Here is a 21,482-nt window from a genome sequence, read left to right as displayed (position 1 = left end):
GATCTAAGTATCCATGTTTATATGACTTTTGGAAAGTCTAGCTTTTAGCACTTTGCAGAAGCAACTTCCTGGGGTGCTCATGCCTGATTCCTCGGAGAGCGAGCTGGACTTTAGTTGGGAACATTTGGACTGTTTCCTTCCTGCCTCTGCCCCTGTTTTGAGTTATTGGAAATGACTTCCAAAGGCTTCTGACCTGTCCGGCATCGCGATAGGTGGAATTCTCTTGGAGGAAACAGATCTCTCGTGTAGCTTTTGGGCGAGCCCGCAGTCGCCAGCCACTCCTCCCTTTGTGAGGTAAGGGGGTCATTGGGCACCCAGAGGGCGAGGATACTTTCATCCTTAATTAGGTCAAGGCTGTGCGAGCCAGGAAAAGGTTGTGTTTACGGGAAGCTCCAAATACTGCGGGTGAGCGTCCCTTCCTTGGTGCTATCTGCATTTTGGGGGCACGGACATTATGTGAGTATCCAGACTTCTTATAGTATGGTAGGTGTATCACCTGCACAGGCAAAAGGGTCGAGTTTAAGTGGGACAAAAGAGAGAAAGAAAGTGTTTGAAAGTAAGTTACCTTCTGAAAAATAATGGTAACTAACTTCTAAATGGTAAAAGGGCATATCTCTAGAGACATGCTATTCAATTGATTTGAAGATTGGTTGAACAAATGATGGGAAAGTCATACGTTTGGCAGAATTACATTCGTAGTTTCGCTCACTCTAGACGTTTCTCTGTTACCTGCTGTGGCTCAGAAACAAAAAAAAAGCGTTCTCCCTGGACAAATAGTTTTGATTTATTGGCACTGAATGCTCTTTATGTGGATTGTCAGATTTCAAAGATTTCACACGACAAAGATTCGTTTGATGCTAAAACTATAAATAGGGATGCAAACGCTCTCTATTCTTTCCTGCGAAGGAGGTGGAGGTAGAGCCTGGTCTCCGAGGTCCTGAAATAGTCACCATGGGGGAAAATGACCCACCTGCTGCCGAAGCCCCCTTCTCCTTCAGATCGCTTTTCGGCCTTGACGATTTGAAAATAAGTCCTGTTGCACCAGGTAGGTGGCACCAGGTATCATTTCTGCCCTGCCTCCCCTCCCCCATATAGATGATCGATGTGGCTGAGTGTTCCCCTGGAGAAGTAGCTCCCCAGGAGCCCTCACACCCACAGGCCGCTTCCTCGTGTTTGCAGAATCCTGGAGAGAAGGGGCATTCGGGGGGCCGTCACTTTGTTCAGCCTCTTGCCAACTCCCTGGAGATAGGTGTTGGTGTTCTCTGGATGGAGGTTTTCAGAAATCGAGGCTCCAACTGCCCCTGGGAGTTAGGGGTCAGATCCTGGCCAGGAAATCTCTGAGGCCTCCAGGAATTCCTGACAATCAGTGGTCACCAGCCCTTCCAGAAAACTTAAAATAAGCTGGTTGCCCTAACGGTATCAGATACCTAGATTAAAATTCAACAGCAGGTGACGGAGTTGCTCCTAGCAACTGAAGGAAGGAAAGTCGGTTTTGGAAATGGGTCACAAATGCTTGGAGAAATGGCAGACTCCTTCCTGCCTGGATAGGATCTTTTTGGCAAAGACCCTATCAGGACTTGTCACAGGAAGCTGTGGCTCCCTGGTCCCGGCTGCAGTCAGGAAGACTGAGCCCAGGGGCTGGGCAGAGGGACCTCTGGGGCCCCTGGCTAGGGTTCCAGAAAGCATGGCATGGGGCCGCACTATCGATTCCTTTTAAACCACCTGGACAACTGATGTGGACTGATGGGAGGTGGGAGAAGAGGTTTCAATTAAGGGAAAAGATACACAATTTACAAACGCTTTTCAAAAATTAGCATCAGTGGAAATGAAGAAAAAACATCCTGCAGTTACTTAACCACCCAAACTTAGCTAGTTTTTACATCTTCTTTATTCTCTCCCTGTCCTTGTCCATAAGTATACACTCACAGGCAGTGCAGATGCAGACAGGCATTTTTCCATGTGCTTTTTGGTTTTCTAAATGCCTGTTTTTATAGGATCAGGTAGGTGTGTAATTTACATAGCCATTTTTGTCATCATTTGACATATAATTGTTTCTAATATTTTATAATATAAATCATAACATGAATAGCACTGTACATATTCTTTTCTGCTAAGTTTTGATCATTTCTTCATGATTCATTCCTAGTCATGGGAAGGAATAAAAACTTTTTTAAACTTTTCTTTTTAAATAAATCAATGCATTTTTTTATGATAGAAATTTAGAAAATACAGTTAATCAAAGTTTTTTTAAGATGACCCACAATTTTACTCTTACTCAGAGATAAACATATTAGCACTTTATAATTTATTTCTTGCCTTTTTCCTATCAACATATCTGTATTTCTCTTTGGAAGTGAAATATGAAGGTAGACCCCAGAGCTATTTTGGGTTTGGTTCCAGACCACTGCAATAAGCAAATATTGCAATAAAATGAGTCACACTAATTTTTTAGTTTCCCCATACATATAAAAGTCAAGTTTATTCGATAGCATAGTCTATTCAGTGTGCAATAACTTTATGCCCCCAAACAATGTACATACCCTAATTTAAAAATTACGTTTTAACTTAAACAATTAACTTCATTGCTAAAAAATGCTAGCCTTTATCTGACTACACAGTGTTGCTACAAACCTTCAATTTATGAAAACTGCAATATCAGCAAAGCGTGATAAAACGAGGTCTGCCTACTCTTTGTATGATTTTGAAGCTTTTTTTTTTAACTTAAGAATATTATGTTCATCTTTCCATGACATTAAATAATTAAATAGCCTTTAAGGGTTGGCAAACTATGGTCCCTGGGCCAAATCTGGCCCACTGTCTGTTTTTATAAATAAAGTTTTATTGGAACACAGACATATCCATTTATTCACACTTTGTCTGGCTGCTTTCAGGCCATAGCTGCAGAGTTGAGAAGTCGTGACAGGGACCCCTTATGGCCCATAAAGTTTAAAACATTTACGATCGAGTCCTTCACAGAAAAACGTTGCTGACACCTCTCCTTTATCATTTTAGATATTTCTATACCATTTGTTATTTCACCAACTCCCTTTTGTTGGTCACTTAAGCTGTTTCCATATGTCCGTGCATCAATATTATCAAGGTCACTCTTTTAAGTGTCCTTTACATAGAGATTTGTGTACATCTATGATGACTTTTTAGGATAAATTCCTAGAAGTGGAATTAATAGGTCAAAAATTCTATCCATTTTTTAGCTTTTTGGTACATATTTCCAATTTGACTGTCCAAAAGTTTACACAATTTATACTCTTATTGACTGTTAAGTGGAGATCCATTTCCTTTCACTTTGGACTGCAGTGGGAATAGTAGTAGTAGTAATAATAATAATACATTGCAAAGGTGATATGTAATTATGTCTACTTTGTGGTGTTTTTTTCGTTTCCAGAGGGGTTGAAGGTGTTTTTTGTGTGTGCTTGTTTATCATTTGCATTCCTTCTTTGAAGAGATGCTATACCTTCTGCTTTTTATTCCAAGCATGTCCTCAAAGACAGGGCAAGGAGGAGGGGGACCACAGTGGGACCACAGGGCACGCGGCCGAGGAGCCGTACAGTGGCAAATGTGAGCTGATACAAAGGTGCTAACTGAAGGACAATCTTTGGATCTACAACGGGGGCTCACTTCCTAAACCTCACTCTTAGATACAGAACAGCAAGAATGATGAGAAGTCCTTCTGGGGTTCCTGCTGAGTTTTAAAGTGACCGGAGAGCCGGCATCTCCAGTAGGGAGAGTGACTGATTGGGGCAGGCTTCCGGAGGCGGGGGAGGTGGAGGGGAGGGGTCTGCTTGGCTGACTCTAAATTGGTCATCCTGAAAGGAACTGGTCTCTGGCCTTGAGATAAAACCACGTTCACTATCCTGAAACCATCCATCCATCCATCCATCCATCTATCCATCTATCCATCCATCTATCCATCCATCCATCCATCCATCCATCCATCCATCCATCCATCCATCCACCTATCCATCCATCCATCCATCATCCATCCATTCATCTATCCATCTATCTATCCATCCATCCATCCATCTATCCATCCATCCATCCATCTATCCATCCATCCATCCATCCATCCATCCATCCACCCACCTATCCATCCATCCATCCATCATCCATCCATCCATCTATCCATCTATCCATCCATCTATCCATCCATCCATCCATCCATCCATCCATCCATCCATCCATGTATCCATCCATCCATCCATCCATCCATCCATCCATCCATTCCTTCAATCTACTAACATTTATTGAGCTGTGGAATGGCTAGTGCTGTTCTAGGTGCTGAGAGTACAGCCTGGAACAAGCCGCCCGCTCCTCCATCCAAGGCTAAACAAGGACCGTGCGGGTGGTCCCTCTGCCCCGCTCCACACTCACGGCACAGAGTCTGATGTGCATCTCCTATCCCCCCATTCTTCCCTTTCTGCTCCTGCTGTTCCCTTCTTTACTCTTTTCTCCTTTTCCTCCCATTTCATCACTTTCTTTTTTCCATTTTTGTTTTCTAATTCACTTCTGTTTGGGGCAACCGGGAAGGGTACTGACCATTTTATAATTGCAGTCTTTATAGCCAGAGGATGAAGTTGTGGGTTTCCAAAGACAGACAGGGAGCCTCTTTTTGGCTCTTCCATGGGAGACTCTCGGCCCAACATCTCCAAGAGCAGGAGAAGAGAGGCCAAGGCAGTCTCTGTCCTGTGTCGTCATGTGAGGCCTGGAAAGCTTCCTTCCCTTCCTACATTCTAACCTTCCTAATTATAAGAGAGGACAACGTCAGCATAGATGTATTTTCAGGATTGATGAGATAATTTGCATGAAATGGCCTGTTCTCCTGAGAGTAAACGTTGCAGTGGAAATCCTCCTGTTGTCCAGAGAGGCTTGCACTTTTGGGTTTCTTAAGCTCTTCACACCTTCTTTTCTACCAAATCAGCCTTGTTCTATAGGCAAGAACTGGGAAGGGTCTGGGGCTTTACCCTACTTGCAAGCTAACAAGTCAGCCTGCCCCAGTCCCACGGATGCTGGCAGAAGACACAGCCCTTCCGTCAGACACGTGTACGCACAGCACAGGTGGCACAAGCATCCTGTTTGAGTAGGTCACGCTTGCCCACCAAGTCCCTCAGCAGCAATGTGGAGCGGCCCAGGTGCACGCTGTACACGCAGTGGGTCTGCATCACAGCTGAGGAACCCTGAGCTGAGGGAATCCACATCTTTTATCATGGGCTTCAAACAGACCTGCACAAGCTTTCTCCCAAAGGAAGAGGTGGTATTTATTAAGCCAGACAGTAAATAATAACCTGTCCCTTGCTCTGGAGAAGGACACTATCTCTGTCTTCTAAGGCTGTTTGCTCTGCCAGCATCCTCCAAGAGATGGTCTGGAATAAAGGCCTTCGGTGTCTATGCCCAGGACTGGTAGAGAATGACCTGCACACCATCTGGTGACCCTCTCAGAGATCCCAGCTCTCTCTCTCCTGAAAGCACCCTGTTTGGGTTTTACATGTTGCCTTCCTCTGTAGGAAAACATCCTTGGGAGTTGGGGTTCTACCTCCCCTCCGTATTAGTTTGCTAGGGCCACCAAAACATCACAAACTCGGTGGCCTAAAACAGCAGAAATCTATTTTCTCTGGAGGCTAGAAGTCTGAAACCAAGGTGAGGGCAAGGACTTGCTCCCTCTGCCACCTGCAGGGGAATCCTTCCTTGCCTCACCTTAGATGTTGGGGTTTGCTGATAAATCATGGGTTCCTTGGCTTATAGATGAATCACCCCAATCTCTGCCTTCATCTTCACATGGCCTTCTGCCTGCGTCTCTTCACATCATCTTCCCTCTGTGTGTGTCTGTCTCTGTGTCTGAATTTCCCCTTTTTATAAGGACACCAGTCATTTTAGATTAAGGCCCACATTAATGACCTTGATTTAACTTGATCACCTCTGTAAAGACACTATTTCCAAATAAGATGATATTCTGAGTTCTGAGGGTTTGAACATACACATGTCTCTTGGGGGACACAATTCAACCCATCACACCATCCCCTAACCGAGGACGGATGGAGTTGGGCTGGAGTTGGGGAGCTTGGGGCTCAACTTTTAGAGAATGTGCCCCCCGGGTAGGCGGCCATTTCTCTAAGTCAACTCTCTTTGGACTGGAACATTCTCTGCACTGAGGGCAGGGGGGATGAATAGCTAAATTTTGTTTTATTTCATTCAGATTCGCTGTTGCGTGGCCTTTTGCTCTCCCCGCTTTTTGGTTTCTAGATGCCGACGCGGTGGCTGCCCAGATCCTGTCTCTGCTGCCACTGAAGTTCTTTCCCATCATTGTCATCGGGATAATTGCATTGATATTAGCGCTGGCCATTGGTCTGGGCAGTGAGTATGATCCATTATTTAGTAGGTTCTCAAGTACCTGTTCAGGCGTTTAGACTTTCACGGGCTCCCCCCTCACACCAGCCTGGGCCCGCCACACAGCCCTAATTACTAAGGCAAACACCCTCTGGGTTCGCTGATTTGAGCTTTATTTGCCTGAAGGATTGTGAAGCCGAGCTGGGCCCCAGCGGGGGCCTTTGGCTGTGCTGGAGGTTTTGTCACCAAGGAGCCTGCCCAGTTAAAAGTGGCCAAAGGCAGCTGATGAAACTGAACCCACAGGCAGGAGGGGGTGGGAGCCGGTGGAGGAGACAAGGAGGCCATTCATGCCAGGCCAAGCTGGGTTTCAAATAAGGTGCAAGTGGCTTTTGAGAAAGAGAGTCATTTGCATGGTCTCTGATAGGGAACAATTTCGCATTTACTCTTCAAATAGGCGGATCTCAGATCGGTTTAACTCTCCACGTGCTCGGCTTTGGGGTCCACAGTTCCCTCACTTCTCGCCCAGGGTCAGAGAAGACAGGAGGTAGATTGGGGGCCAGGGGTCCTCACTCAGGGCTCCTTGCTCAGCCGGCTTAGCCAGTCAGCCACAGCCATGCACTTTCTCTCTGGACCTTGAGCCACCGGAGTCTAAATGCATCTTGAGTTGTGGCTTGAGGTCACTTAGGGAGACACGGTGGGGTGCAGCTGCCCCACCCGCTGGAATCTGGAACAGAAACTGGGCTGAGGGAAACAGGCTGCTGGGAGTGGTGCCGTTTCAACGCAGCTTTCATGCCACTTGGGCAAGCTCAAGGCCGCGTGGCAGGTGCACGGTTGTCAGTGCTGTGCACTGAAGCAGCCCTTCCTCGGCCCCCTCCCTCCTTTCCCCAGTCCACTTCGACTGCTCCGGGAAGTACAGGTGTCGGTCGTCTTTTAAGTGTATTGAGCTGACGGCTAGATGCGACGGAGTGTCAGACTGCAAAGACGGGGAAGATGAGTACCGATGTGGTAAGGTCATGTCTTTTCACTGCAGAAGCAGGAGGACGTCAGTACAACCCGACCCTGACTTTCCCTGTCTGAGAAATGGGTCGAAGGCAATGCCTTTGTTAAGTCATGGGATCCAACTGGCATTCACCCCAGGAGACCCTGGGCTGGGTATTAAGGGAGGGTCCTTACATGGAGCTAAAATTGGGTTGGGGAGACTCTGTAAGCAAGCAGAGAACTCCAAGAGAGCTCAGGGGTCCGGACGATAAGAACTGTGGCCGCCCTGCGTGGGTGGGGCACTGACCAGGGGCAGGTCAGACTCAGCACGGGAGGGTCTAGGCTGGCTGCAGAGAGACTCTGCTGGGTCTCAGGGCCCCTCAGGCCACTAACGACCTGTCTTCCTGTGCATTGGCCAGTCCGCGTGAGCGGTCAGAACGCCGCGCTCCAGGTGTTCACGGCTGCCACCTGGAGGACCGTGTGCTCTGAGGACTGGAAGAGTCACCACGCTACTGTCGCCTGTGCCCAGCTGGGGTTTCCAAGGTAATTCAGAGAGTGTCCAGCAGTGGGCAGGACACGAGCAGTGATCCCGATGAGGGCAGACAGCTGCCGTTTAGCTGGGCACACACAAGGCACCTGGACATCCCCATGGCGACCCCGCGATGCCTGACATCACAGGTGCGCTAACCAAGGTCCCAACACGCTAAGTGACTTGCTCAAGGTCACATGGGACCTAGCGTGTTTGGGGGCGTCTCAGGCCAGGACCCTAGATGCAAACGTTCAATAAAGAGCTTCAGAGCTGAGGACTGAGCCCCCAGTTCCTCAGGCCACAGCTTTTGGGCAGCTTCCCGACGCCACCCAGCTTGGTCACACTTCCCAAGGGGCCCCAGAGAGCCAAGTTTGAAAAGTCAGCAATTTAGGGAATGTCCAGTTATTCAAAACAGTTGATTAGCAGCAGGTGGAAGAAACAGGTAGAAGAAGGAACTATTGTAGTGGAATCTCCACGTTTCAACGTTCTGTGTTGCCTATGGGACTTTTTGCACTGGGGCGACACATTTTGGCCCTGAGTGGGCCCCGTCCCTCCCCTGGTCCCTCCTTCAGGCCCCTGGTGGCTGCCGTCTTCCTCGGGTGCCCAGGACTCTTCACTCTTGCTCCTCTTTGTCCTAGACTCTTGGAGTTCAAAACCAGCAGGCTCTGGGTACCCACGCTCTCCTCAGGAAGTGGGCATCCCTGTTTGTGCCCAAGGAAACGGGCATTCAAACCTCCACACTCTGAGCAGGGAGCCCTGACTTGCAAATCTGATGCATCATATTCTCAACTCTTTTCTCCAAAGCCAGTGAAACCCGCCCTCCACCCTGTATCCCTGAGATGTGCCTCCTTCTCACCCGTGACAACCTGGATTCAGAAATCAGTTGCACTTCAAGCCCAACGACAACAGCAAAAGCACTCACACAATTGCCTTCAGGAATTATGTAGACTTGACCCCTCATAGGCGAGGAGGAAGTTTACACACCACACACACACAGACCACATCACACACCACAATCACACACATGCCACACACACCATGCACACACATCGCATCACACACACACCAATTACACAGACACACACACAAACCCCACCACCACGGCTCACGGCTGAAAGCTTCCCTTGGGCATTTCTGCTCCATAGGAGGTAGTTCCTTGGAGTCACTAGGGGGCATCCTTTCTTCTTCCCGTCTGCCTCCACTGCTTCTCCCTCCTGGACCACCTCCCTGCCCTGAATCCTTGGCCTCCCCTCTGTCCTGCAGAAGGACCCAGCAGCCCCTCTCTCCTCCCCGCAACCCTTCCCGGCAGTGCTCAGGCATCTCTGCACCCCAGCCGTCTGCTGAGAGGGCCCTTCCTTGCTCCCTCTCAGGGCAAGTCTGGAGGATGCAATTTTCCAGTTGGTCCCCTCAACATTGTCCATTTTCTTCCCTCTGAACTTGCTCTGTTCTTCCCTGTTTCTTCAGTTCTAAGGTTTACTTCTGCATCCTTTCTTGTTTATTCTTCCTGGTGCTCTCTTGAAAGCCCTCCTTTGATCGCTTCTGCTCTACAGCATCCTGTGTCAGAGGTCTGGGATAAAGAAAAAAAGATAGACTGGCAACTCAGATTGCCTGGGTCCAAATCCCAGCACACAAGCAGCCCCGTCACATGATGGAGGCCTCAAAAATAAGGCAAAGAATAGTACCAGCTTTAAAGGGTCGCTGTGAGGTTCAAGTGATCTTGGGGCTTCGAAGCCAGCCTGGACCACAGGGACGCCCTATAAGTCTGTGGTCATGGTTGTTGTTACCACTGAGACTTTGACAATTTATGGGGCTCCCAGTTGCAGCCTTTGGGGTCCCTTTGCATCACCCCCACCGCCCCCCTGGTAGCCCAGTCCACCTGTATCAGGATCTCCATCTCGGTAACATCTGGCTCTTTCATCTGGTGCCTGACGTATCGGCAGGTTGAGCAATACCTGGGGAGGCTGGGAGGGTCATTGCTGCCGCCTGGATTACATTTTTCTCAAAACTCCAACCTGGCTGGACTCTGTATACCACGTACGCTGCCCACGCTGCCCCCCAGCGTTTACAATCACCTGATGAAATCATGCTTGATAAGCTGGTGAGTTCGCGAGTGAAGCAAGCCGGCGACTCTGTCTTTTGTTCATCCCACGACCTCCCATCTCGTAACTCTTTGAAGGCCCGATGTGAAAAATATTGCGCCCTCTTTTCCATCATTCTCCAGACCTGTCTCCTGACCCTTTAAACACTGGCTTGTCCTGGTGCCCCCGAATCTCTCCGTCTACGTGCTCTTCTCTCTGTAACGGGAGCCCTGCCAGCTCTGGGCAGCCTGGGAAAGTTTTTTATCTCCCCCGACCCCCAGCCTATCATACCTGGGGCGCTCAGCATCCCCACTTTGGTGCTCACCTGAAAACACTCCACCCAATTCTGTGTTCTGTTCCCTCTGAGGCTCGCTTCAGGCCAAGCAAAGGTCAGTTCAGCTGAATGCATCAGGGAGGGTCCACCCAGCTACGTCAGGAAGTGGTCCTCCCTCCCATGTGGCTGGAGCCCGCGGTGGGTGGATGGGCTGTGGGGAGAGGGTCGCCCCAGACTATTCCAGGTCCGGAATACCTTGCTAAGTTGGCAGAAGGAAGCCATTGATGGTCTGGGGGTGTAAAACGACTCCCCTCCCAGTATGATAGCTGTATCATTGTGACTTGAGCCCGGGTAGATTGGCTGCAGAGTGAATTCCACACATCGGGTCTGCGTTTCCCTTGTGCTTGCAGCTATGTGAGTTCGGACACCATCAGGGTGGATTCACTCGAGGAGCAGTTCCGAGAGGACTTCGTTTCCATGAATCACCTCTTGCCAGATGACAAAGTGACCACTTTACACCAGTCGGTGTACGTGAGGTAAGCGGCCAGGTGGTGCTGTGTCCACTTATGTCCAGTCATCCGCTGGACTTGTGCATGAGGTTGTGTTCTCCAAGTGCAAGGTGTGGATTTGGCCGCTTTGGTCAGATGGGTGGACGCACCAGGCTGGGGTGCAAGAACTTAATCCCAAACCAGGCAGATAGAGCCCAACAGAGAGAGGGAGGAAGGGTGGTAAAGGGGTCCCGTGGTGCACGTGTCGTAAATGCAGCATTGCACCGTGCGCACAGTGGGCGCTGCTGATGTGTTTGGGGACAGAAAAGGAGGGAGGGAGGAGAAAAAATATTAGAAAGAAAGAAATTAAGAAAGAAACGTATCCTTCTTTCTTTACAAAGTACTTTAATGTTCACCATTTGTACTACATGTTTCCCCAAAGAAGTCATAAGGAAGGTAAAACGAGGTATCCTTAAATGACAGTCAGGTCCCTGAAGCTTACAGGGGTCACCTGTCTGGTGCACGGAGGTGCGTCAGGCTTTCTGAACCCACGTTCCATATGCTCTTCCTGACTCCTTGGACCAAACCCCAAGAGGAGTGTGTTCTCTGCTCCAGGAAACAACTGCCTGTCAGCCTATTGTGTAATTGACAATCGCTCCTGAACCCACATGCAATCTGCAGGGACAGCTCATCTCTTGGGTCCTAAAACCTCAGTCTGGTGACACTAGCTTTTTCTTGCATGATCATGTGACAGGACTGGGGCTCTAAAGGCAGGAAATCTACAAAGGGATCCCAGGGTGGATTGTAACAGGAGCACCCACCCACGCAAGGGAGAGTGTGTGTCATTTCCCGGGCAATCACATCTCAGCCCTAGAGGTGGGGGGGGAGGTCTCTCTGACATGCATGTGTCCCAGGCTGCAAGGACTTTGTGGCAGGAGAGGCTGCCACGCCATCCGATGGACACTGTGTCCAGTAGGGGCCAGTGAAGAACATCGGGGTAAAACTGACATGCAAATGACACCAGTGTGTATTTATATACTATAGCTCATTATGCATTTCTTATCATTAGCTATACAAAGCCTAGAAATACTCAACACCCAGTCACACACACCATGCCTCACTGTAGTCACGTGTTTTATAATGAATTGTGTGACCTCACTCTCGTGGGGTTTTTTTTTATAGACGAAAATTATAATCTGTATTCAAGAGCAGGGGAGTAAAGTTTATTTTTCTTTTACCCCAAGATTTAAGTAAAAAAAAAAAAAGTGTTCAGTTCACAGGCCTCGGGTATTTATCATTAAGCGTGCTCTTTTTCCACATTAGGGAGGGATGCACCTCGGGTCACGTGGTTACCTTGAAGTGCTCAGGTGAGAGTCACAGAAACGAAGAGAAACGGAAGGAAGCCCTGGCTCACAGGCTCCTGTCCCCCCTCCCCGCTCTGCTGGCCGTCCCTTCCTCCCAGGGGCCAGGTGGGAACTCTGTGACCCCCATCTGCCAGGTTGGTGAAGAGAGCCCTGGGCGACTTCTCAGCAGCAGACAGGACCAAGGCGCACGATGTCCTGTCCTTCCGTGGTGGCTCCAATCGCCTGACTCTCTGTCACCTTCTCTTCCCCACCCCTCCTGCCAGAAAAGTGTGCACGGGCTGCTTAGTGCCCGCCCCCAGCCTGGGCAGGCACCCTGTGTTCCTGGCAAGGGGGCGCCGTACCTGGCGCTGTGTCCTGACGGGCTTTTCCCACTGCACCCCTACAGCACCCTGCTTGTCCCACGCCGCAGGTGACCTGCCCCCGCCACGTCCCTCACCCTGCGCTCCCGCCCCTGCCCCTCCCTCTCCCCCTGCAGTCTGCGGTCTGAGGACGGGCCCCAGCCCGCGCATCGTGGGTGGCAACGTGTCCTTGCTGGCGCAGTGGCCCTGGCAGGCCAGCCTGCAGTTCCAGGGCTACCACTTGTGCGGAGGGTCCGTCATCACCCCCGTGTGGGTCGTCACTGCTGCCCACTGTGTTTATGAGTGAGTTCTCCTGACCTCCCTGTGGGGGGTCCTCATCTTCCGCAGACCCCCATCCCAGTCCGGGCCATGTTGGGACAGGGCTGATTTGGGTGGTCGACAGCAGGGCAGGTCCAGAAAGCAGGAAGACAGACCAGATGGTCACAAAGTAATGTCCACGGGGCGGGACACCTTCCTTCTTCACTGTGGATCCAGCTCCATCAGCTGGGTGAGACTGGTGACCCCGGGCTCATTTTAAGGACCTCTGGCCTGCAGCTCTTACAGAAAAGAGAGAAAGAAGAGGAAGGAAGCTCTCGCAGGAGGGAACCCAGCAATGTAAAGGCCCTAGGCCTCCCCCTAGCTCATCACAGTGGACCATGCTGTGGCCGAGAGGGAGACGGATGGTGCAGGGTAGGCAGGGGTCTCCCCAGAGCCACCCCCCCACCTTGAGTCCCTCTCAAGGGGGGTGGCTTGGAAGAAAACCACAGAAAATACTTCCAAACACAGGGGCAATTGTCCCCATTATTTCCACCTCCCTCTATTTCGGTTTCTGATGGAGAACAGACCCTGATGGACTCTCACAGGGAGCAAAGTTCAGCTCACTTCTCAAATGCCCAGAGGTGCGAAGAGCAAGGCCTGTCTAGGAAATGCATAGGGTGGGTCTGTGCTTCTGCAGGGCTTGGTGGGGGAGATGTCTGCTGGCATCCCCTTGGCACTGGCTCTCGGGACACCTGAGGGGTCCGTGGGTTAACGTGCTTGGGGCTTTCTCATTTTAGTCTCTACCTCCCCAAGTCATGGACCATCCAGGTGGGCCTCGTTTCCCTTCTGGACAGTCCAGCCCCCTCCCATCTGGTGGAAAAAATCATCTACCACAGCAAGTACAAGCCAAAGAGGCTGGGCAATGACATCGCCCTCATGAAGCTGGCCGGGCCTGTCACTTTCAACGGTACGTCTGGGTCTCTGTCATTTTGTTGCTATCCTTTGTTTCAGGAGAATCTGAATGGCTTGTTGAAGCATGTTGATGAAGGCTGCCTTACAATCTCTGCCAGATAATCCCAATATGTGATTCATTTCCGTGTTGGCCTCAGTCGACCGTCTCTTTGCATTAAAGTTGTGATTTTCCTGGTTCTTGGTATGATAAGAAATTTTCAGTCATATTCTGGACATATGGGCCATCGTGTTAGGAGACATACATCTTCAATTTTAGCAGACGGTCACCCTGTTCAGGTTCACTATGCAGGTCCTGGCCTGCTTTTGTGGGCTGTGGTTCTGAAGATTATTTGATTTCAGAGCCTTTGTGGTTCTACTTTGGTCAACTTGGTTTGGCTGGGGCCACTGGGGCCCTCACTTGTGCTACATTCTTTCTACTGGTACCACCTGGAGATTAAAGGGACTTCCCCAGGCCAGACCACCTGGTGCCTGTGAGTGGTAGAAGGGGGTCTCAGGCCCATGGGAACAAAGAGCTTTTTCTTGTTTCGTGTTTATTGTGGTGAGGTCCCCACCCACCTGCCTGGTGTCTCAATCTTGGCTGAGAATGAGAGGGCCTCCCAGGCCAGCCAGCTGGTTGTGGTGGCGTCTTCCCTGCAGCCCTTTCTTTACAAGTTAGAAGACACTGGGAATCTCCAGCTCCTGGAAATACTCAGAAACGTTCTCTCCCAACCAGCTGCTGAGTTCAGAGGCTCTGTTTCTCCACAGAAATGTCAAGTCCTGACTCCCAGAGGTTTCAAAAACACCAGAAAAGCCACACAGGACAGAACTTTCCAAGATGTTGCAGATGCAACAAAGCATATGAGCCTACTCCTCAATAAGTAAAACCCCCCTTCTGCCTCCCAAGGATTAGAGCAGCTCAGAGAGCAGCAGAGTATAATCAACAAGGCCCCTTGTTGGAGCAGAATCCTGGCTCAGGACCAGCAGTAGGTTGGACCTGGCAGAATCAACAGTGTGTTTATCACACAGCACACAGAATTCTCTACGCATCACTCTCGGAAGCAAATATTTCTAGAGAAACAAAGAGAAATTGTAAAGGTGGTGTTTGTTTAATTATGATTAATGACCCTTGGTTATAAAAAGAGGTGCCAGCACTTGCACTTGACAAAAATTAAAATGAGTGCCCTTATCGCTTCTCTACCTTTCCATGATTGTCCTACCCCAAAAGCTTAGCGTGTCTCAGAATGCAGTCACGTGAAGGCCCCGTGACAGTCCTTGGTGAAGGGCTTCCGTGACACAGCCCACGTGGACAGGCAGGCTCATCGCCTCAGATATGTCAGGAGGGATGGGAATATTCACGCAGTGTCGGTCCGTAAAGCAGCGTGCCCATGGTCTAGAACAAGAGCAGGCAGACTATGGCCCATGGGCTGAATCTGACCTTTGCCTACTTTTGTAAATAAAGTTTTATTGGCCCACGGCCCATTGGTTCACCACTGCCTGTGGCTGTTTTCATGCTACTGTGGCAGAGGTGAGGGTTGAAACAGAGACCACGTGGCCTGCCAAGCCTAAAATATAAACGATTTGGCCTTTTATAGAAAATTTGCTGACCCCTGGTCTAGACTCCCTCATGTTGCCACGGTCTAGGGTTGTTTTAAAGTTTCAGGGCTCTGGTGGGAGAGGGGTCTCTACGCTGAGCAAATAGCTTCCAAACGACCAGGGACCTGGCCTTTCCCTGGGAGCCGGCTTGAGCTGCCAGAGCGGTAGGCACTGAGAAGACGGTTTTCTCAGACCACAAGCTGCCACGGGCTTGAAAGCTCTTGTTTCCTTTCCAAACAGAGATGATCCAGCCCGTCTGTCTACCCAACTCCGAAGAGCACTTTCCTGATGGGAAAATGTGCTGGACGTCAGGCTGGGGGGCCACAGAGGATGGAGGTCAGTGTTCTGAAATCAAGGTTCTGAGTCCAGGGTGCTTAGAACCGGCAGGGCTGTGAGCCTGCTCCCCAGGCTCCCAGTGTAATGTCCCCGCCCACATGTCCCGGTCGGGGTGTAGCGCAGACCCCCAGCCACTGAGACATGAGAGGACTGGGAGGCGGGTGTGCCCTGTGGTGAGCCTGTAATACATGAAGGTCACAGTTTACAAGCAGGTGAAGTTAGAGGGTGTCGATCCGTTCGGGTGGGTGGCGAGGCTGACCCACAGCAGATGTGTTAGTTTCTTGTTGCTGCTGTAACAAATGACCCCAAATGTAGTGGCCTAAAGCAATGCACGTGTATTACCTTACAGTTACGGGGGTCGGAAGTCAGAAATCAGTGTGTCAGGAGGGCTGCCATCCTCCCGGAGTCTCTGGGGGAGCATCCGTCCCCACGTGTTCCAGCCTCTAGGGCCCCTGCGTCTCTTGCTTCCGCCCTCACCTCCACCTTCAAGCCAGCAGCACAGCATCTTCCAATCTCTCTCCCCTCTGACCTCTGCTTCTCCTATCATCACATCTCCTTCTCTGACCCTTTGAAGGACCCTTGTGATTGCACTTAAGGTCCACCCAGGGAGCCCGGCATCGTGTCCCCATCTCAAGGTCTTATCACATCTGCAAAGTCCCTTTTAGAAGGTGACACGGTCCCTGGTTCCAGGGGTTGGGATGGGGATGCCTTTGGGAGTACAAGTTTCTGCTGAGCAGCCCCAGGTTCCACCCCAAAGCTGTGAGTGGGACCTTCACGTGCCTCAGTTGCCCTGCTGTCACCTGGGTTATTTTGGAAACTAAACAGACTGGTGTAGGTCAAGTGCTTGGGCCAGGACAGGCTCTGGTGGGGTGGGGGTGTCCCTGTTGGCTACAGTTGCCCCCCTCCTCCCACATTGGTGACCTTAGGGAAGTGAGTGGCTCTAACATGAAGCAGCGGGGTCCCCCAGCCCACACCCCAGGGGGTAGAGCTCTAAGGCTATCCACCTCCAGCCTTCCCCGCCCACATGCAGGCCCCCTGAGTTCCCGGTGGGGGCCCCCCGCACCACACGGACCGCCCCCTGCTCTGACCCAGGCGATGCCTCCCCGGTCCTCAACCATGCGGCCGTGCCTCTGATCTCCAACAAGATCTGCAACCACAGGGACGTGTACGGCGGCATCATCTCCCCCTCCATGCTCTGTGCTGGCTACCTGAAAGGCGGTGTGGACAGCTGCCAGGTAGGGGCCCCTGGTGACCCCTGGGGGCCACGCTGCGAGCAAAGCGAGGCTCTGCTGTGGCGACCCAGCCTGCGGGAGAGGCCGCCACCAGCATGTGCCTGTGACTGACTGAAAAGCAAATTTACAGGGCGTGGGAAGACGTTTGCCCCGGATGTCAGTGTTTACCCCACGCTCCCCGCTGCCTGCGTGCCGGGCAGTGGGAGGGAGGGACCTAAGGGGCAGAGGGCAGGTGGGACCCAGTGCATCCAGTCTGCAAAGCTACAGTGGGCGAGACCCCAACGCTGCCCGGTCCAGCCAAAGCCCCTGGCCAGGCAGACCCTCCCTCTGAGGGCACCCCTCTTCTCCCGCAGCTGCCTTGACCTTCGTGGGTTCAGGGTGCCGAGATCTGGCAGGGAGACGGCTGGAGGGGGACCGTCCCCAAAGGATGAGGACTTCACTCTTAGGGGTGCAAGTCAGTGCCAGAAGGGCTGGGGGGGGGGTGAATGCAGAGCCATCTTCGTGCTGTATTTTGTGATAGAGTGAAGGGGGGGATCCTGCCACCAGGACAAGGGACACACCTGTTGTGTGCCCTTTGCTCTTTCCTTGTCATCTAGGGAGACAGCGGGGGGCCCCTGGTGTGTCAAGAGAGGAGGGTGTGGAAGCTGGTGGGAGCCACGAGCTTTGGCATTGGCTGTGCCGAGGTGAACAAGCCCGGAGTCTACACCCGCATCACCTCCTTCCTGGACTGGATCCACGAGCAGATGGAGGTGGGTGCGGCACTGCCCCTGCCCTGGAATCTCGTGCTGGTCCCCGTCAGTCATTCCACCTCTAGCATCCCTTCCGTGGGACCCCAGTCCTGCTGTCCGGAGCCAGGAAGTGACCAATTAGTTATCGATTTGTCAAGCAGTGACTTTGTGCTCCTGGGTGTTAGACTGAGCATGGCTAATCCCACAGACAAGGCCCTGGCGGGGTGGGCATGGCGGGTGGGCACACACAGGGCGAGTGTTGCTGGGACGTGAAGGAAACATGCTTCCACCAACTGGGGAGAGGAGGAGGTGCAGCCGAGGAAGAGCCCTGGGGGATGGCAACCAGTCAGGTGGGCACGTGTGGGTGTGGACACAGGTGGGGGATGGTCTGGACTGGAGGCCCCCGATGCCCACTGCGGAGTTAGGACCTTGCCAGGAGCCAGGGTGGGATGGAGAGTCCCCAGTCAGGAGGGGTCTGGGCGGTTCTGTGCCCTGGGGGGGCCTCCCTGTCGGGGGTGGTGCTGGAGGAGGGAGACGGGTCAGTGAGGCTGGCTTGGCAGGACCAGGGTGGGCAGGGGGTGCCCTGCTGATGGTGGGAGGAAGAATGGGACGCCCAGGGACAAGGAATGCCCCAGCCTACTCCAGGCCCCAGCGCAATGGCATGGAAGACAGGGGGAGACACCCACCTAGGGAGCAAGAGCCTGGACAGCCCGGCCTTCCACCCCACGGGCGCGCAGCCGATGTTTGCGGACCAGATCACCGGCTCTGAGTCCCACGTCAGGCCTTGGACCAATTTCAAAGAACTTTGTATTTTTTTTTTTTTTTTGGTGTATTTTGTTGTTGTTGTTTTTGTTGGTTTTTTTTTTTTTTTTTTTTTTGAGGCAAAGTTTACACAGACTGAAACTGACCATTCCAAAGTGAAAATCTGGGGGCATTTAGCCCATTCATGATGTTGGGCTGCTGCCGTCTCTACCTAGTTTCAGAATATTTTCCTTTCCTGGAAATAAGACTTCATTAAGCAGTGGCTCCCTGTTCCCTGTCCCCCGGCCTCCAGTGACCAGTAATCTGCTTTCAGTTCTGGTAGATCAAGACCTTTAAAATGCTCCTTTTAATTTAAAGCATTTGGCTAAGAAGAACCAAACTCCTCAAGTGACCTGGTGTTAATTTCCACTTCTTCCTCCTTGAATATTTGCCTTAAATCAGGAGCTACGAGCAGGGCTGAGGCCCCAGGACTGGGCCTGGCTGGAATTCCAGCCCTGCTGTCGTATAGCTGTGTGTCCTCTGCAGGTACATAGTGCCAGCCCACTGCAGGGCGAGGCTAGGAGATAGGCCTGCCGGAGACTTCTGCTGGGGCTCATTTTGCTGTCAGCTGACCGCCTGGCCCAGCGCTGAGGGCTGTGCAAGGCTCTTCAGCCCCAAATTCAGCCCAAATCCCTCACCCCCTCAGAAAACAGACGTTTGAAAGAGCAGCCTCCTTGCTGCAGTGGCTGCAGACAGCCCGTGAGCAGGATTGAGAGGGGTGAGGGTCATGTGGGCCGGGGGGGTGGGGGTATCACGTGGGCATAGGGAGGTGAGGACCCCCCGCATTCGCCCAGGGAGCCTCGGAGGCGCAGCTCCACGACACGGCTCCCAGGGTCAGAGGGTCCATGTGACCAGGCTTGTTGCAGGGGTAGGTTGAAGAAGCCCGGCCCAGTCCTGAGCTGGTGGGGAGGACCAGGTCCCAAAATCAGTCTGGGAGGTTCTGACAGAGGGGTCCTGACATCTCAGCCCATTTCCACCAGCACCGCCCTGGCTGTTGGGCCCTAGGACTATTCCCATATTAGAGGTGAGGGGACCCACATGAGCCCCCTGCCGAGGCTAATGAGGGCAGAACGTGAGTGTAACCAGCTCCCTGAGCCCAGCCCCCACCCCGCAAAGCCCAGCGATGGATCTGCAAGCGGGAGTGCAGAGCTCTCCGCCTGGCTGCTCGCTGGCGTGGAGGGTCCAGAGGGTCCGATCGGACGCCCTGGCAATTCTGAGGCAGGGGTCTCCAGGGCACACTCTGAGGACGTGGGAGGACTTTAGAAAGGGCTCCTCCTCCTCCCAGAGCTCGAGAAACAGGTTCTTCTGGATATAGGTGGATGGCTCCCCTGAGGCCTGGGAGAGCATCTCAGCCATGGCAGCCTCTGGCACCTGAAGGCCTGTGTGAGTCATGCCTCTCTTCAAACATCTCTGGGATGACCCAGAAGAGGCTTCCGTCCCATGAGAGTTTTCCAGCAGGCCTGCATTTTTAGTTGTTTCTTTTGAACCTTGATGTGAGGGCCTTCCAATAGCTCTCACATCTCGAGGGGAATCACCCCGTTTTTTAGCTGATGCTAAAGCTTGCTGCATCACCTTCATTTTCATCCAGTAGTTTTCTCTCTCTGCTGGACGCTTAAAACAAAATTGCTGCAACGCAAAGAGAGACACAGGAACACTGACACTAAGAGCTGGAAACGATGGAGAAGTCTCAGGCTGATGACGGAGGCGGCGGGGGTGTGGCAGGTTGCAGGTGTGGCACAGGGAAGGGGGGCTGTTTCACACTTACCTGGGGTCCTCATGGAGCAGAGGCCAACTTTGTCCCCATCAATCGTGAACTGCTGACGCTCCACTCAGGGTGCAATCAGGTGCTCACTCCATCTTAATACTGGAGAGATGGCTTGAAGCGCTGACAAAGATAATACCTATGTTTTCATTTCTAGAGGGACCTGAAAACTTGAAGAGAAAGGGGCAGGTTACCACCTTGAGTTCCTGCCAAGATGGAGACATCCCTGTCCTTCCATGGATTCTAACAGCAGAGCCAAAAGAAGGAGCATCTTTTCGTTCCTCTACATCTAGAGCGATTTTCTTCTATCACCTCTAACAAGCCAGAGGGGCATTGGACTCAAATGACCCTGGACCTCCTTTCTGATCTTCACTAAGAACAGAAGCAGGAATGCCTCTGAAGTGCTACATTTTCCTCCCCTGCAAAGCGATCCACGCCTTAGCCCCTCAACAAAGACACGGCAGCCTGGACCTGCAGGAGCGCGGCCAGTGTAGATGCAGCTGTCTGCACCTTTCTATCCGGGCACCAGAACCTAACCAATTTTCTACCAGGGTCTCCTTTGACATATGGGAACTTAAGATTATAGTTTGAGGCTTAGTTCTAGTATTTTTTGTAGCCTTTGGTGCTTGATGTATCATTGTCCCTTGCTTCCAGAGGATGTATCCTTTCTTAGCGCATTCATCACTCCGAGCTTGTCTGAATGAATCCTGACTGCTCGTGTAAGCTTAATTCAAGAGGCTCAATTAATTTGATCTCTTCTATATCCATCATGGGTTTTGTATTTTCCGTTAGAACAGGTTTTTTGGCAGATCAGAATTACCTGCTATTACATCACAGCACTCAGAAGCAGAGTAAGAAAAGAAAGTACTAAGTCAAGACCACCTAAACCTCACAACGGTACTGAGGCAGACAGTCTCAAGTCATTAAGAGGTCAGAGGCTTCCCTACCTCTCTGTATGGGCCCATTAATGTACCACGCAGCTGCAGGATTAGAGACCCCTCCTGGTATCCACACACCTTCTGCTGTCTGCATAACACACACATAACAGAGGAAGGTTACTTGGTAACTAATCACTGTCCAGTGGTGCTTTATCACAAATGACTTCATCAGAATATGAATACGTTGCTTTGCCTGAGGTGACAATGGGAAAGATGGGTGAGTTTCAAAGAGATCAGAGATGGGTCCAGGTATCCGGGAAGGGCCGGCTCCAGGGAGCCTCCATGTGTGAGAAGGGGATGGGGAAGATAGGGAGGGAGAGCTAAGGACAAACTTTATTTGGATGCACCTCACTGTATCGTAGTCACTGCACAGATCTCTGTACATGACAGAAAGTGACAAGACCATTTTTATTTTAAGTGTTTCTGCCCAGCTCTCTTTGAAAGCAGTGGTAGCTCACCAAAGCATCTTGAGAAAGAGGAACAAAGCCGGAGGTA

The 21,482-nt window shown here is 51.5% G+C and overlaps 1 protein-coding gene across 1 annotated transcript; it reads left to right on the top strand.

The window, feature by feature from the left end:
* Window positions 1–951: 951 nt before the first annotated feature.
* On the top strand, window positions 952–20,224 carry TMPRSS3 (transmembrane serine protease 3; the record flags this gene model as incomplete). The annotated part of the gene is made up of 12 exons (XM_079705176.1): window positions 952–1,045; window positions 6,256–6,366; window positions 7,228–7,344; window positions 7,737–7,860; window positions 10,609–10,734; window positions 12,010–12,053; window positions 12,526–12,691; window positions 13,444–13,613; window positions 15,431–15,526; window positions 16,619–16,761; window positions 17,355–17,507; window positions 20,207–20,224. 12 exons carry the CDS (start codon window positions 952–954, stop codon window positions 20,222–20,224), a joined length of 1,362 nt encoding a protein of 453 aa, XP_079561302.1.
* Window positions 20,225–21,482: the final 1,258 nt, after the last annotated feature.

The sequence above is a fragment of the Hyperoodon ampullatus genome (assembly GCF_949752795.1).
Source record: "Hyperoodon ampullatus genome assembly, chromosome: 5".
Taxonomy (NCBI): domain Eukaryota; kingdom Metazoa; phylum Chordata; class Mammalia; order Artiodactyla; family Ziphiidae; genus Hyperoodon; species Hyperoodon ampullatus.
This window is presented reverse-complemented; position numbering and strand designations above follow the sequence as displayed.